The following is a 14,681-nucleotide window of genomic DNA, read 5'->3' on the forward strand; positions in this document are numbered from 1 at the left end:
TGAGACGTCTATGAAAACCCTCAGGCTTCATACCAAACCTTCTCCGCCAGCCGAGAAAGGGTGCGCCGTATTTGAGTGCGCGATTCTCGCTGCTGCCGAAGTGGTGTCTTTTCTCGAGTTGTTCTCTCAGCTCGAGATACTTGCATGCAGCCAGGACGACATGAGGTGAGAGCAGGTCGTTTGAGAAAAGTGATAAAGATCGACATGAATTGTGTCTGCAAGCGTGTGAACCTCCAGGGGCACGTCAAACAGCAGCGCGGCGCGGGTGAGCACCTTGAAACGACGTGCGCGCTGATGTACTTTTTAGGAGTGATGGTCGGGGAAGTTGAAGTTGTGTAAGCCACACCACATGAACACGAAAAACTGATCGGGTGTTTATTGTTAGCTGGCAGTGCAAGAATGAGTCGAGGGAGTCGCCGTAGCGGTCTGGTGCTGTGTTTTCTCGCATTCTTTATGCTTGGTGTAGCTACGGTTCATGCTCTTGGAAATGGTGAGATTTTTTACATAGCTCTGAAACTTTGTTCCTTCGACTAAAAGTGTTTATGGGAGTAGCTGGAACTTTTGATTTTGATGCACCAAGTTACATATTCCAGGAAGATGCTGGTACAGTAAAGGTAAAGATTGCTCGAACGGGTGGCGCACATGGAAGTGTGAACGTCGAGTATGGACTCGCGAGACCCATGGATGCAACAGCGACAGTCAACAATAACTTCAAATTCGCGGATCCGATTTATGCAGTGAACTTTGAGGAAAACCAGCTCGAAGGCTTCATTTACATTGAGCTGATAAATGACGTCGAGTACGAGGCGAATGAGTATTTTTACATTGAAATCAAAAGTGTGGACTCTTCGGCAAGCATTGGAACCACTAACCCAATCGCAACTGTGTTTATTTCGGACGACGGTGATGCTGGAACGTTTGATTTTGCAGCTCCTTATATTTTCTGCCGAGAAGACAGTGGGAATGCAGTCGTGACTATCGAAAGAAGCATCGGCTTTTCATCCGCGTCCTATGTTCCCGTTGCTCTTAAAGTGGCTACGGCTGGAGCTGACAGCAATGCCACAGATGGCGGCAGCAAGGCTTTCGACTACTTAGGAATCTCCCAAGAGCTTACGTGGGCGACGGATGAAGTAACTAAAACATTCGCCGTCAAGGTATTTAATAACGATAAGCATCAACCAAATTCGAGGGCCATCAAAGTTCGTTTGTTGTCCGTCACAGGCGGGGCGATGATCGGAACAAAGTCCGAAATGTGGATCTACATTATTGACGATCGCGACGCGGGAACAATATCGTTCGCTTTACCCCATTACGAGGTGTTAGAAAATGCTGGTAAAGTCACTGTAAAAGTTATCCGTTCAGGAATCCCGGATGCGACTAATGTCAACAAGTACACGGACGGTGAGGTGAAGGTGGACATTGCAACATACAGCGGCACAATCGTCCCGGGGAAATCCAAATACGACGTAGATTACGATTACGGAGTTGTCGAGACACGTGGCTGTACTCATATTAGCCCTTGCACTGCAAAAGAATCAGTTGCGTATACACCCATCCAGACTACAACACTCACATTTGCTGACAAGGAAGCGTTGAAAACTATCGATATTTCGATTACAAATAACGACATTTTCCAGGCACCTGATCAAGTATTCAAGGTCGTTCTTAAGAATGTGGTCGGTGGAGCGCACCTCGGGGTAGATTACGAACATCCTGTCGAATGGACCTGGCACCACGACGAGTTCTTCGCACTTGAGACGCACACAAATCAGTTGCTTGATAATGTTGGAACAGTTGTTACGATACAAGACGATGGGGACCCTGCTGTGATCGTGTCGAAAGCGAGTCTGTCGGTGTCTGAAATTGGTCAAATGGATACTTTTCGCATCAGATTGAATTCGCAACCTACTTCGGATGTCACTGTTAGTTTGAGTGCTACTGCGGCAGAGCTAAAATTATCTTCAAGCTCTCTATCATTTTCGTCTACGAATTGGAAAGAACATCAGACCGTCATCGTCGAAGCAGTGCCGGATGATGTAGCAGGTGGGATTCACAGTAGTGTTATTTCTATCACCGCCACCAGTACCGATACATCCTACAATGCTCCATTCAAGACAACAGCCGGTGCTGTCGGTTATACGCTTGCTGTTGCAATATACACGCAGAAATGGGGAACATACGACACTGGAAACGCCGACCATGCCTTTTCCTGGGCAGAAAGTGACGGAATTGTGACGTCTCCCGCGCCACAATCATCGATTAAGGCATTCATATTCGATGATGATCAACCAACACTCCGTATTATACCTGAGACTGTCCGCTATCGGCAGGCTGATCGCAATACGGGAAGTATTGTATGTGTTCGAGAAATTGGGCATAATGCATCCGTCCAAATTGAGCTGACGACTCGCCCACTTGCAAACGTTGATATCTCATTCGTGGTAGACGCGAGTTCCAAGATTCAGATTGAGCCTGCAACGATTCACTTTACACCTTCGTCATGGAGGGAAGCGCAGAGCGTCAGCGTCTCGGCAGTTGGTGGTATGAGCTCAAAAGAAGTGCACTACTCAAAAATATTGGTCTATTCGGCCAGTAGCGGTGATGCCATGTATAACCAAGGCTATCAGCCAGCGGGTACGCTGTTTGTGCAGCGATTTCCTACTGCTACAGTGCTGTTGGATTCCTCTCGTGTGACCGCTCGAGAAAACGGAGGGAATGATGTGACGTACAAACTACAATTAGGTAGTGAACCGATGCATTGGGAGCCAGCTGAAGGCAACTACGAGCCATTCTACGTTACACTTGGTCCTACCGCAGATACTACTCTTATTTTTTCAACACACTCGCAAGGAGCTTTAGGAACGTCCACGTCACTTATGGTGGCATCGAATTCGACGCAAAGCACACTACAGAGTACTGTGAAGTCCGTAGCAGTAGTTCGATTTGACATTTTCCCGTCAATTCAAAGAGCAACGGGCAGCTCGCAGGTTGGATTGGCCATGCTCCGATTGTTTCGATTATCTGGAGGAGAAAACCGCGGTCTGGGTGGAATTATTGTGGGTGTTACCACTTCTACAATTGAGAGATCGGACACCTGGAACGAAACCTTACTAGAAACCGAATGCACAGAAATTAATTCTAAGCCTGTTCCGAGATGCTCTTTGACGGAAAAGGGATCTGCCGTGACATCACTTTTTCCGGGTACGACGACATTCGAGGACGTTTACGTGCAGACCGATGGAGAAACCCCTATCAATCAAAGTACGGAGATTGATCCGAATACCAATGAGTTTGTGTCGTCGTCCGAGTGGGTTGAAATCGACGTCACCACTGCTTTAAATCGTGTTTTGGCGCAACAGCGAGATCGATCTTCGAATTTCAGTACCATTTCTTTCTTAGTGTACTCAAGATCCGTTGTCACGTTCCTTTACGATGGTGTGGATGAAGTTACTTTCGCGTCAAAAGAGCACAGTGATACCACATTGCACCCTCAACTTAAAGTTACAGCGTCCGGCAGTGTGAACCTTGCTTTGTCGGGTACAGCTTCTCAAAGTCAGCAAGGAAAGTCTGGTGCTGCTATTGATGGTAACATTAAATCCGACTCAGGGATTGCTTCAACTTACGCAATGTCACGAATTGAGGATGTCTATCCGTGGTGGCAGATCGACCTGAACCAGATCCGACGCATCGAGGACATCGTGATCACCATTAAGAAAAAGGTACCAGAAGGTGACTTGCAGGCAGATCAATTGACAGCGAACATTTGGACTTTCCTGTCAACTACCCCATTCCCAATTACAAACAATGCAACTGAGGACTTCCTGTCTACAAAATCCAGCGCGCTTTATCTGCATGAGTTTGAAGCTTCATCACGTTCTTTTGATGCATCGGAGATGGAGACGATCACCTACCGATGGCGTGTAAATGGAGAAGCGAATGGGCATTTTGGTGAGGACCGGTTTATTGCTGACTACAGCGTTTCTACTGAAGCGCGATATCTGCGCCTACAGGTCGAAGGGGACAACAGTATTTTGTTGAACGAAGTTGAAATCTATCAGCAAGCTTTTGCGAGCAGCAAGATTACAGTTGGCGGGTACATGCCCAGTGTTACGAGCTATCGTGCTGGTGAAAATCAAATCGTATTCTCGCTTTCTCCCATGCAAGATGCAGATCCTTCACCTTGTGATGATACGACTCGAATTTGTCGTCACGAAATGGTCTTCACATCAGGGAATTGGCGTGACTTTCAGCGAATTCAAGTGCACGCTATAGACGACAAGGTTGCGGTTGGTGATCGCGAAGTATTCATGACTCATTCGTCTGAGTCGATGGATCCTGATTACACTGGAGATTCGTTGTGTGGGGTCTCTCAGGTAAATTGCAACGGTAATCTATTCAATGATTCCAGTGTCAAGAAGCTTCTGATATTAGAAGATGATGAGAACAAGGTCATTCTTTCAAAGTCGAAGTTCACAGTGATCGAAGGAAGTCACGCGTATCCAAATGCTACTTCGTTTTACAAACCGTCGAAGCTTGAGGCCCGTTATCTCCGCTGCAGTACTGATCCGGACGAAGTTATTGATCTTCACAACACTTCCAAACAAGCATGTACGGTATCATTCAGTGAGGTATCTGGTGCGCTATGGGAGACTTGCATTACCAACAGTACTGCAAAACCCCTTGAGACTGGCAGCGCATGGATAATGGCTGGGTTTGAATCAGCAACGAACTTGTCCAACTTGTCTTTAGCCATCCCAGTGCTGACTGGAGCGAAATATATACGACAACTTACGCTATGGGGTAACCCAAAAACTGCAATCACTAGTCAGGCATCTGACATTCTCGATATCTCGAAGGATTGGATTGAGATAACAACGATTCCAGTGTCTATGAAGTCTGGTGCATCTCAAATTGTGACGATGAATGGTCTCTCACTTTTCAATGTGCACAGCATTTTGATCGTGTTCGATAAATCCTACGATTCGATCAACCGCTGTATTCTCGCGCCGCGCATCACTATGACCGGATACAAACCTGTAACTTTTCCTCTTCCTGTCAGGGGTGATCTTACCAACCCAGATAGCGTGCCTCCAGCGACAAGTCACTTGTCACGTATGCATCTTTCTGGTGTTTCAGACAGTGTAGCTGTAAGCTTATCGAGCGAACCCCTTGCTGATACTTTCGTATCTGTCTTAGTAGAACCCGGAAGTGCCGATGTTACGACATTTGATGCAACCAACGCGTCTGGATCTTCCGCTTCATTGACAGATTTAGTTGGTGCAAAGTATGAATCTGGTGACATTCGACGGTATCGAATGTCAACTACTCTTCAATTTACCCCTGAAAACTGGAATATAGCTCAGGAGCTGACCCTTTTGGCGGTTGATGACAACACTTATCGCGGAAACCGAACACTCACGATGCAAATAAGCTCATCGTCATCTGACAGTGATGGCCTGATTGTGCCATCTCAAACGATTGGCAGTAATGGTGTTGTACGCTCTAATGTCCAGCTCTTAGAATCTCTTTCATACTCAGGCGCGGATTTTGTAGTTCGTGATCGACAGGATGACAAATGGCCCTTCCATATTGCAGCCAAATGGGAGTCTTCGTCTGGATCGATTGAAGTGACTGTAATAGATGATGATCTGCCTGGCGTGACCATATCAACGAGCGAAGTTATCGAGTCAGAAAGCAGTCCAAAGGCACATTTCTCAGTCTCGTTAGATTCTGCTCCAATGCAAGATGTCACCATCACTATATCGTACGAAAAAGACACGAGTCTGTTCTCAACTTCACCTTTGCTGTTGACTTTCACACGCTTGAACTGGTACGAACCTCAATTTGTTAACATTTATCCAGTCGGAAACGACATTTACGACGCGGGTTATCCATTCACCTTGAACTATGAAAAGCTTGTTCCAAAATCGAAGCAGCCTATTCTTCTCCACAAGGTCACTAGCATGGATACGGTGTATGATGGGCTACAAGTTGGTACCAATGAAAACAATCCGTCCACCGGGTATGTGGTAGATCAGGGCGTTCGGATCGTCATTGAAGACGATGATACTGGCTGTGAAAAAGAATATGAATGTCTGAACAGTGGCAAATGTCTGAAAAGCTCAACGGGGAATGTGTGCTGGTGTCCACCAACGTTCGGAATGAAGAATTGCTCACTGGTATGCCAAAGAAAAAGCGAATGTGCTTTTGACCGGGTTTCATTGAACATTAAATGTGTTGAAGCTGAAGGAACAGTATGCGGGTCCACATTTTCTGCAAAAGCGCTGACGTCAGTTCTGTATCGAATGCTGACAACACAGTCTTTCACTGGAATAAATGGACAAGTGTATCCGAAGCTCTCACTCAGTGGAGTATCAGAGGCAATATATGTCGTCAACAGTTCTGAAACTATGTGCGTGGATGGCTCAGATGGCTGTGTTTCCGTGTCGGTTGATTTCATAAGACCGGATCTAGACGACACTTCTGTCATAAGCAAATTATTTGCATATCAAGAAGCAGGGTCTTTGAAGACATCGCCCATGCACATCGAATTGATGACATCGGATCCCCAGTACGTGGAAAGCATTAGAGCAATGATCGCAATGTGGATTTTCGTCGGGTTTTGTGGTGCTGCGTTAGCAGGTGCTGGCACTTTGCTCGCTGCTCGAGCAATTCACGCCAAAACAAGTCATGTAATGCCTGATAACGATGAGCATACTGAGCTCTTACCGATTGGAGCTATATCTCCCCGTGCCGAGGCAGCACTATCATCCACAATCAGTACATAGTATCCTTTCACTCGCGTTGGTTATAGGTCCTCTCAAATCAGCAATAACTACGTATACTGCATTCAACAAAAACCGCTGGTCGGTGTCCCTTTGACACGAACTACAATCAAAGTCACATTAAAGACAGTGATGAATGACCGCCCTGCAACAATGTTTAGCAGCTTCCCGTGATTCCAAGGTCCGAAAGCTTCACAGACGAAAGACCGACCCAGCTACGCATCGCATTCACTATCGATAGATCGCGGTGCACGCGAGTGTACTTGCCTCCAGCAAAACCGTCAACCGTGTAGCCACAGGATCCAGCTCGGAAAGCCTTTTCGTACGGCACACTGGCCGTGCATTTCTGGCCTTGAGATGAGTCAAACCCGCTACAGTCAGAATAACCGTCGGGAAACCCACCGGCTCCGTTTGTGAACCACGTGTAGGAACTCAATACAACCTTGATCTGCCAGTCCGCATCGGTGCGAGTAAACAACTTGACCTCGAAAGAGCGATGTTTAGCAACGTCCTTGTCTTTAATGAGCACTGACCCGGAATCGCCCATGTCCCGAGAGGAAGAGCCTTCGTTCTGCTGATCGTGGTCATCGTTTTGAATCACAAATCGAGACGCGGGTAAGATCCAAGAACCACAAATCGGGAATTCCTTCGGGTAGTCCGACGACCAGATTTTGAGCTTGGCAATATCAGTGGAGGAGATCCCGTTGGCAGCGTACTCTGCATCCAATCCAGTGTAGAAATTATAGCCCGAGTTGGCGTTGCATGCCAGAAGGCTGGCTTCACCACCCAAGATCACTTCGCCCCACGAGATGAAGTCGTCTGGAGAGCTTCCACCCATGTATTTCCTCAAAAGCCCGAAAATCGCGCCTGTGTCGACAGGTCCAATGTGTTTGAGTGCATCCAGCCGAAGTCCGCTGAAACCGATGCCCAAGAGATCGACGAAGTACTGAGCAATACGCTCACGAACGTAGGTTGTCTCGGTATTTAAGTCCGTCAGGCCGCTAAGCCACCCTGTTTCAAGTTGAAGTGGGTCGGTCCACGAACTCATTGAGCGCTCGCAGTGGAAATCTGTCGGTCCGAACGGAACAGCCGGGAATTCAAGCGCGGGGTGAGCGTTTGTATAAGCATTTACGCCGTATGTAAAGCTGTGTGTGTAGTAAGGGGACTTTTTGGAACTGGACTTGGCACCCCACGTGACACAAGAACCACCACTACTGTAGCGGTGTGAGAGTACATCGTTGCCACCTCCAGACATGTGGTTCACCACTGCATCGGCATACACGCGCACTCCGTTGGCTCGGCAGGTTTGGATCATGGTCCTAAGTTGCTTTCTCGTTCCAAGACGTGAGTACAGTCGGTAGCTCACAGGCTGATAAACGAAGTACCATGGGTTTCTCTGGCCGCTTTGAGGCCATGCATCCGTCAGCACAGATTCTTGAGGTGGGTTGATCTTCACGCCCATGTAACCTGCTTTGCCCAGGAAGTCTGTGCACTCTTGAGCTATATCATTGTATGGCCATCCGAACAAGTCGACAATGGCACCTTTCTGACCTCCTTTCATGCCACTGGGCTGGTTTACCGCGTTGTTCTGCCAGACGAAATTGACCGGATCAAGTTCCAGTTTCCACGATTCGTCCCCATCCGTGCACGTAGCTACAATCACGAGGTCGTCTTTCAGCGAGTTCGTGACTTGATACGTTGGGGATGTCGACTTCACACCATTAAACGTGTACGAACATGAGGCTGAAGCAACGCGCAGGTATGTTCGCACAGTCACGGTAGCAGATGTACGAGACGATCCGTACACGACATGCGCGTACCCGGTCAGCGATCTGTAGTCTTGGTATTCGGCGGACCATCCACTAGCATTACGAGGTGGGGTTTGCCACTTTCTTTGATCGTCAGCAGCCGGGAGTTCGGTCTGCGTGGAACTGGAGCACGAATCAATGCCATTGTAATTGTAGCAGCTTCCGGACGGTGTGGGTGCAGGTGTTGTTGGTGTGGGTGCTCTCGTTGACGTTGGTGTAGGACTGGCAGGCGAACTCGGACTCGGAGTGGTGGTTGGCGCTGGAGTGGATGTCTTCGTGGCTGCTGGCACACTCACAGAGCTCATGACAATCCACCGTCCAGCACTGGTAGCTTTGTAGTTTGCATTGTTGTTGTTGTCCCAAACACCGTTCCCGTTGTTAAAGACAAACTCGAGAGATGCTTGTGGGGCTGGCAAGGTATACTGGAACCACCCAGCTGAAGCGGGGTACTCCGAACTGGTACTTGCAGACATGAGCTGTCCAGGGGACGTCGAGCAACAATCCAACGGCATACATTGGAGGGTAGTCGAGGGCCCCGCGACAGCAGAAGAGGTGCACCCGGATATTCAGGTGCTTGAGCACAGTCAGGATGACGGGGACATCGTCTTCGAGGCACACCCCTCGATTCATGGCATACAATGGGATGTGCAGGCGACAATTGCTAACAAGCGAGTGCTGTCAGCTATCAACAAGCAGCCTTTCAAACGCTACCAAGTTGCAGAGAAAGGATTGTTAAAGACCCAAGTGGACGGACTAGATGTACGGAGGAGAACCGACGAGTGGCAATGCGGGGCCCTAAGCCAACTACCGAAGCAGCTCTGGTCCCATGGTAACGAATTAACAGTGTACCAAGTTTGGGTGGCGTACCGGGTCGCTGTGGCACAGCTAAATCTCTTCCACGAAGGCCGACTAACGGATAATAGCTGCCGGAAGTTGCCGGAGTGTCAAGGAGTGAAGGAGACCCTAGCGCACATATTCTGGGAGTGTTCATGTGCGCAGGAGTGCTGGTCCAAGCTAATCAGCCATTGGACGGGAGATCACAGAGAAAGCAGTCGTCGCGAACAGTACCGCAGCAATTGCGCGGCCAGGAAAGCACCGGCGTTAATTACGCCCAGAGTGAGAAGCATCATAGCAGCTCATCCGGAGGACGAGAAGCTCTACCGAGAAGAATGGACGAGGATCTGGCGTATCCTATCCAGTGTCTGCATTACCACGCTGTGGATCCAAAGAAACCGAGTCGTATTTCAGCACGAGGAGACATCTATCGATGGCATAGTACAAGAGTTTTGGACAACCGGACTCAGGCAGCTAACGGCGCTCGCGAAACGCGAGCGCCGCTCACCAGAACGGGATGGAGCAAGGAACACGACTACAGGGGTGTATCAATACACTGGAAGACGAACCAAGAGAGCAGTCACATGAGATGACAAGCCTCGCACAACCACCGGATCTAGCGCAGACACCGGCGTTGCTAACCAGGCTTCGAATTTACCAGACATCTAGAAACTAAGGTTAAATAGATAAGTCTGTCTCTCTCTAATACAATATTCGACATGTAGCACGACGATGAGTGCTTGAAGTAATCTTGTGTCCAGGCGTCTCGGCTCACCCAGAAATTACGGTTGCTAATGCCGCCCCTATAATACTGCACCGAACAAGCCATATCCTTCCTAAGCTTACACCCGATCGAGATAATAGTCCTGTCTTGTTTATTCTTCTGTGCGCTAGTACTAGCTTAGTACTACCTACGGTACTAAGATGATGACTGCTGCAGACGAGCTGCTCCATTGGCCCTGACTTTCTATCCCACTCCCTGTTTTCGATCAGATCGGATAGCCAAGTTAAAACTTCGAAAACAGGACATTGCACCCATTTAAAACAGCTTTACCTGTATACTCGGTAATTAAAAAAACGGTGGCACTACTGCCCATGCCATGATGACAACCAGGATCTATCATGGACATGTCTATGATCCGTCACGTATTTTACCTTGCACCATACGGGTCCAAATCCCCAACACTTACCCTACAGTACCTCATTCGCCGCCTGAAGACGAGTGGGTTTTACATCGAGTCGCCGCCGCCGCTGACGTCTGCCCTTTCGCTGCAAAAGCCTGCATGCCTCACGGAAGCAGCAACCGCGACCCGCTGAGTCGTGCAAAGAAACTACCACAAACCGCTCGTAACGAACCGATGGTTACGACGCACAGAGCAGGTGCCAAAATAACTCGCAATAGCACCGAGGCGGTCATGGACGTGGACCCATATCAGGACATGGAAGTAAGCCAGGAAACAGGTCGACGCCAAAACAGAGTATAACGATGAAGTGGAGCGCAACGGTGACAGAGATGGCAGCGAGGATGCACCCAGCGCGGAAGACGGCAGCGATGACATTGAGCACGCCAATGATGATATGTTGGACGAGACTACCACCGGCTCTCGCCGTCACAATTCTCGCAAACGTACCAAGCGGGCCACCACATTATGTTTTGACGAGTTGCCAGGCCGCGCAGAGGACAAGTCAGACAGCACGCCACAGCCTGACCCTGCGTGTCGACGTCCTGGCAAACAGGTCGAGGTGGAGGTCCATGTGGACCCGCCTCGAACGTGAGATGCGAATTAGGAAGCCTAGTTGGAATACATTGGAGGGTACCAGACTAAAACCCATCAGGTGCTGCGGATCAGGGAAGCTCTAACAAACAATACCAAAAACGAGCATGTGCTGAAAACCAATCGCGGTAGCAGTGGGGTCGGTCTCATTTCAAAAGAGCTCGACCCCCACTTCCCTGTGTACATCTGTACACACGGGTGGAAGCTTTGCAAGTCGCGAACGGCTGGAAAGACCGGTAAACGTGCTCGCCGCCAGGTCCGCACTACTGAATGTCCACTGCGATTCGTCGTGCAGTGAAGTGAGCATGGAATCTCACTCGTCTTCAGGCGGCGAATGAGGTATATACATGTTGCGCATTAGCGCCTTGTCGAACATCTTTGTAAAGCAGTCATGGACTATCTGTTGTGTCAGACGAGTAGTTGTAGTTGTCGCAATGCCGTCAGTATTTGGAAAGTGAGATGGCACACGCCACCTCTCCGTAACATCCCTCGGCTTTCCCTTTTAATGGCCAATGCTGGCCTCTTCCCTTTGGCTGGTTGTTAGTGCATCTACTGTCTTAGCCAATAAGAGCTGATTTACATTTCTTTTAGCCTATCATTTTATTCAATCGGTAGCATACAAAGTAATATATACTATGGCACAACACTCCCACTTAAGAGCTAGCATTGTCCATCAATCCTTCTTGTAATCTTTCTTGGAGAGTACGACTTCAACCATGTTCTCAGATCTTTCATGTTTATTTCCGTGTCACAATCCCAAAATACGATTTCAAGAATACCGAGCTTAACTTTTGTACTCACCACGATGTTTGGAAGAATGCCCAATTTAATGAAATTAACACAAAATCAGATTTAATACTTTGCTTCATGATAAACCTGTTTCTGGGGGTGCCGAATCTGTCGAGCCCTCTCACTCTCAATTTTGCCTCCATACTACGCAAGTACTGGTCCCGACGAAAACCTCCGGGGGGCGCCCACAGACCACTTGTACTCTTCCTGGCAATAGCGGTCTGGCCTAAGCCACTGAGGCCTTAATGGTCCCGGTCTTTGGGCATCCAACGGACCACCAACTGCTAATGGGGGGGCACTGCAAGGGGAAAGTCGGATCATTCAGCAACTCGTGGGCGTCCAGTCTTTGATCGTTTGTACTTCTTGACGTAACGATTTAGAGAGTCAAGCGTAAAATTCACTGTAAATATAGTCAAAAAGTACTCTGGAGTAAGGGACTCATAGCCCGGACATGCCCAAATGCCAATATTAGGGCTAGGTATGCACTAAAACCAATGTTTATTTCTTAAAGTTTGCCTTTAGTCCCCTTAAAGCTGAACTTGTTTGTTAACTTTCAAGTGGAGTTTGTAGCTTTACCGGTATTTTGATTTTTACTTTGACCTTGTGTTATCCTCCCATTACTTCAATGTCCTTATATGAGTTCAACCACCTTTATTTGAGGGGACCTTGAACTTTTTTGGGTACTCCGATTTACTGTCCTACACTCCTGGACAATTATACGGCCACCTCGTCGAGTGCCCATAACTCAGTCAATTTTTATTATTTGGCGGTGCGGTTTTCACACAAGTTGCTAAACATGCTTAAAAATAGCAAATATGAGCTAACGCTCGCGATTTTGCACTTTATAGGGACGGTCACATACAAAAAAGAGATTTGTCAAGCTGGACACTATTTACGGCCATCATCGGTCCAATACAAAACCCTATGTAAAATAAACATGTGTCATTTTGGGGACTAGAAATTTGTATGGACTGAGTTTGTGTAGGCGATTAAATTGACACTAGGGATCGAAAGCTCAAAGTAGTTGTATGGGGGTGCACACAATAGTATTATATGTAACGTGTCGCACTCACACCTTTGCTTGATCGATATTAATGAAATTTTTTTTATCTAGTTGCAATAGAACAATCCGCATGTTATTTACTATTGCAATTCATAAGGAGAACACTGTGTAGTCGTCGCGATCTTACGCGAATGCGAGCAGAAGCCGCAGAAATTCATATCGAGCTACAGGAGCAAATACCTCTTTATAATCAATACCATACATTTGGGTATTCCCTTGAACTACAAGCCGAGCTATAAAGCGATCTACAGACCCATCAGCTTTGTATTTAATATTAAAGAGCCAATGGCAGCCAAGTGCCCTTCGTTCTTTTGGAAGAGGTACTACCTCCCATGTATTATTACTTAAAAGTGCATCATACTCAGCTTTAATAGCACACTCCCACTGCTTAGCTTGTGGGCTAGATCGATCCTCTTTTATCGATTTCGGAATTTGTGTTTTAGGCATGTTAGCCGTTACAGCATGTAGCTGTGTGACATAATCTCTGAGCCGAACGCTCGGTATCTTTCGGCGTTTTGACCTACGTATGTCACTTTGTGACCTGTACTGTACTCTCACCGTTTGGGATCTCGGTGCTTCTGGACTCAACAGGCGTTGCCGCTACAGCTTCAATATCACTTCTAGATCGCTTTCCTAAATTGTGAATATTACTTTCTTCTTGTGTATTATTACTACTATCCTCAGTAGGAAATGATCGCCTAATCTTAGCGTCTGTACCAGTAGGAGATAACTTAACATCTCGACCTACTAAGTATTTGTTAGCCTGTACATCTAACAGCCTGTATCCCTTATGTTTAGGAGAAAATCCTAAAAGTTTGCACTCTATGGCTCTTTCACTTAGCTTTAAGTCCTATCGTTTAGATTTGAGGACATGTGCATAACATGTAGAGCCTTATTTTCTTAATGCTAAAACATTTGGTTTCTTGCGGTGCAGTAACTTATAGGGGGTCTTCACCCCAAGTCTAGCCATAGGTATTCGGTTAGTGATATCCACAATGTATAATAAGGCCTCCGGCCACCACTTAGCAGCCATATTGGCACCTCTTAGTGCACAGCGGACCCCGGCCATCATGGTCTGGTGAGACCTCGCTGCACTACCGTTTTCTTCTTGAGATTCTACATTTGAACTCTAAAAAAACCAACCCGAGTTTAAAACACACTTAAGATAACTCATTTATAATTTCTGAGCCCCCGTCAGTGCTAATTAGTCGTACCTGAAATGACGGAAATTAGACGGACAATTGTTTTAACAGGGCTTTTATGCTACCCGGTATTTCTTTTAGAGACTTGACTACAATATACCACTTATAGGCAGTTGCATCATCGACAGCTGCTAACGCATAGTGATAGCGAAACGACCCATATATATTGTTTACTCTTATCCTTTCGGTTGAGTACATATGCAACGTATGCAGAGGCTCAGTAGCCTTGTTTCCAATCATATTTCTATATGACATCCTGCGGTCCTTCATGTGGGCACATGTATTACAAAAGAAGGGTACTTTATTGAGTCCAGAGTAGGGGATATTTGGCAAACCCTTAATTTTCTGGTTACGCATACTCCTAGTTAGCCTCTCTTTACAGGCATGGCCTAATCGTAAGTGCCATTCTTCGAGGATATTACCCA

The 14,681-nt window shown here is 47.4% G+C and overlaps 2 protein-coding genes across 2 annotated transcripts; one reads left to right on the top strand and one right to left on the bottom strand.

Moving 5' to 3' along the window:
* Positions 1-570: 570 nt before the first annotated feature.
* PITG_05525 (uncharacterized protein) lies at positions 571-6,788 on the top strand (the record flags this gene model as incomplete). Its single annotated transcript, XM_002999114.1, has 4 exons — positions 571-608; positions 650-4,574; positions 4,629-4,800; positions 4,885-6,788. The coding sequence occupies 4 exons, from the start codon at positions 571-573 to the stop codon at positions 6,786-6,788; spliced, it is 6,039 nt and encodes a 2,012-aa protein (XP_002999160.1).
* A 154-nt stretch (positions 6,789-6,942) lies between these two features.
* On the bottom strand, positions 6,943-9,066 carry PITG_05526 (alpha-amylase, putative; the record flags this gene model as incomplete). Its single annotated transcript, XM_002999115.1, has 1 exon — positions 6,943-9,066. One exon carries the CDS (start codon positions 9,064-9,066, stop codon positions 6,943-6,945), a length of 2,124 nt encoding a protein of 707 aa, XP_002999161.1.
* Positions 9,067-14,681: the final 5,615 nt, after the last annotated feature.

This window comes from Phytophthora infestans, genomic scaffold, assembly GCF_000142945.1.
Source record: "Phytophthora infestans T30-4 supercont1.7 genomic scaffold, whole genome shotgun sequence".
Lineage (NCBI taxonomy): Eukaryota > Oomycota > Peronosporomycetes > Peronosporales > Peronosporaceae > Phytophthora > Phytophthora infestans.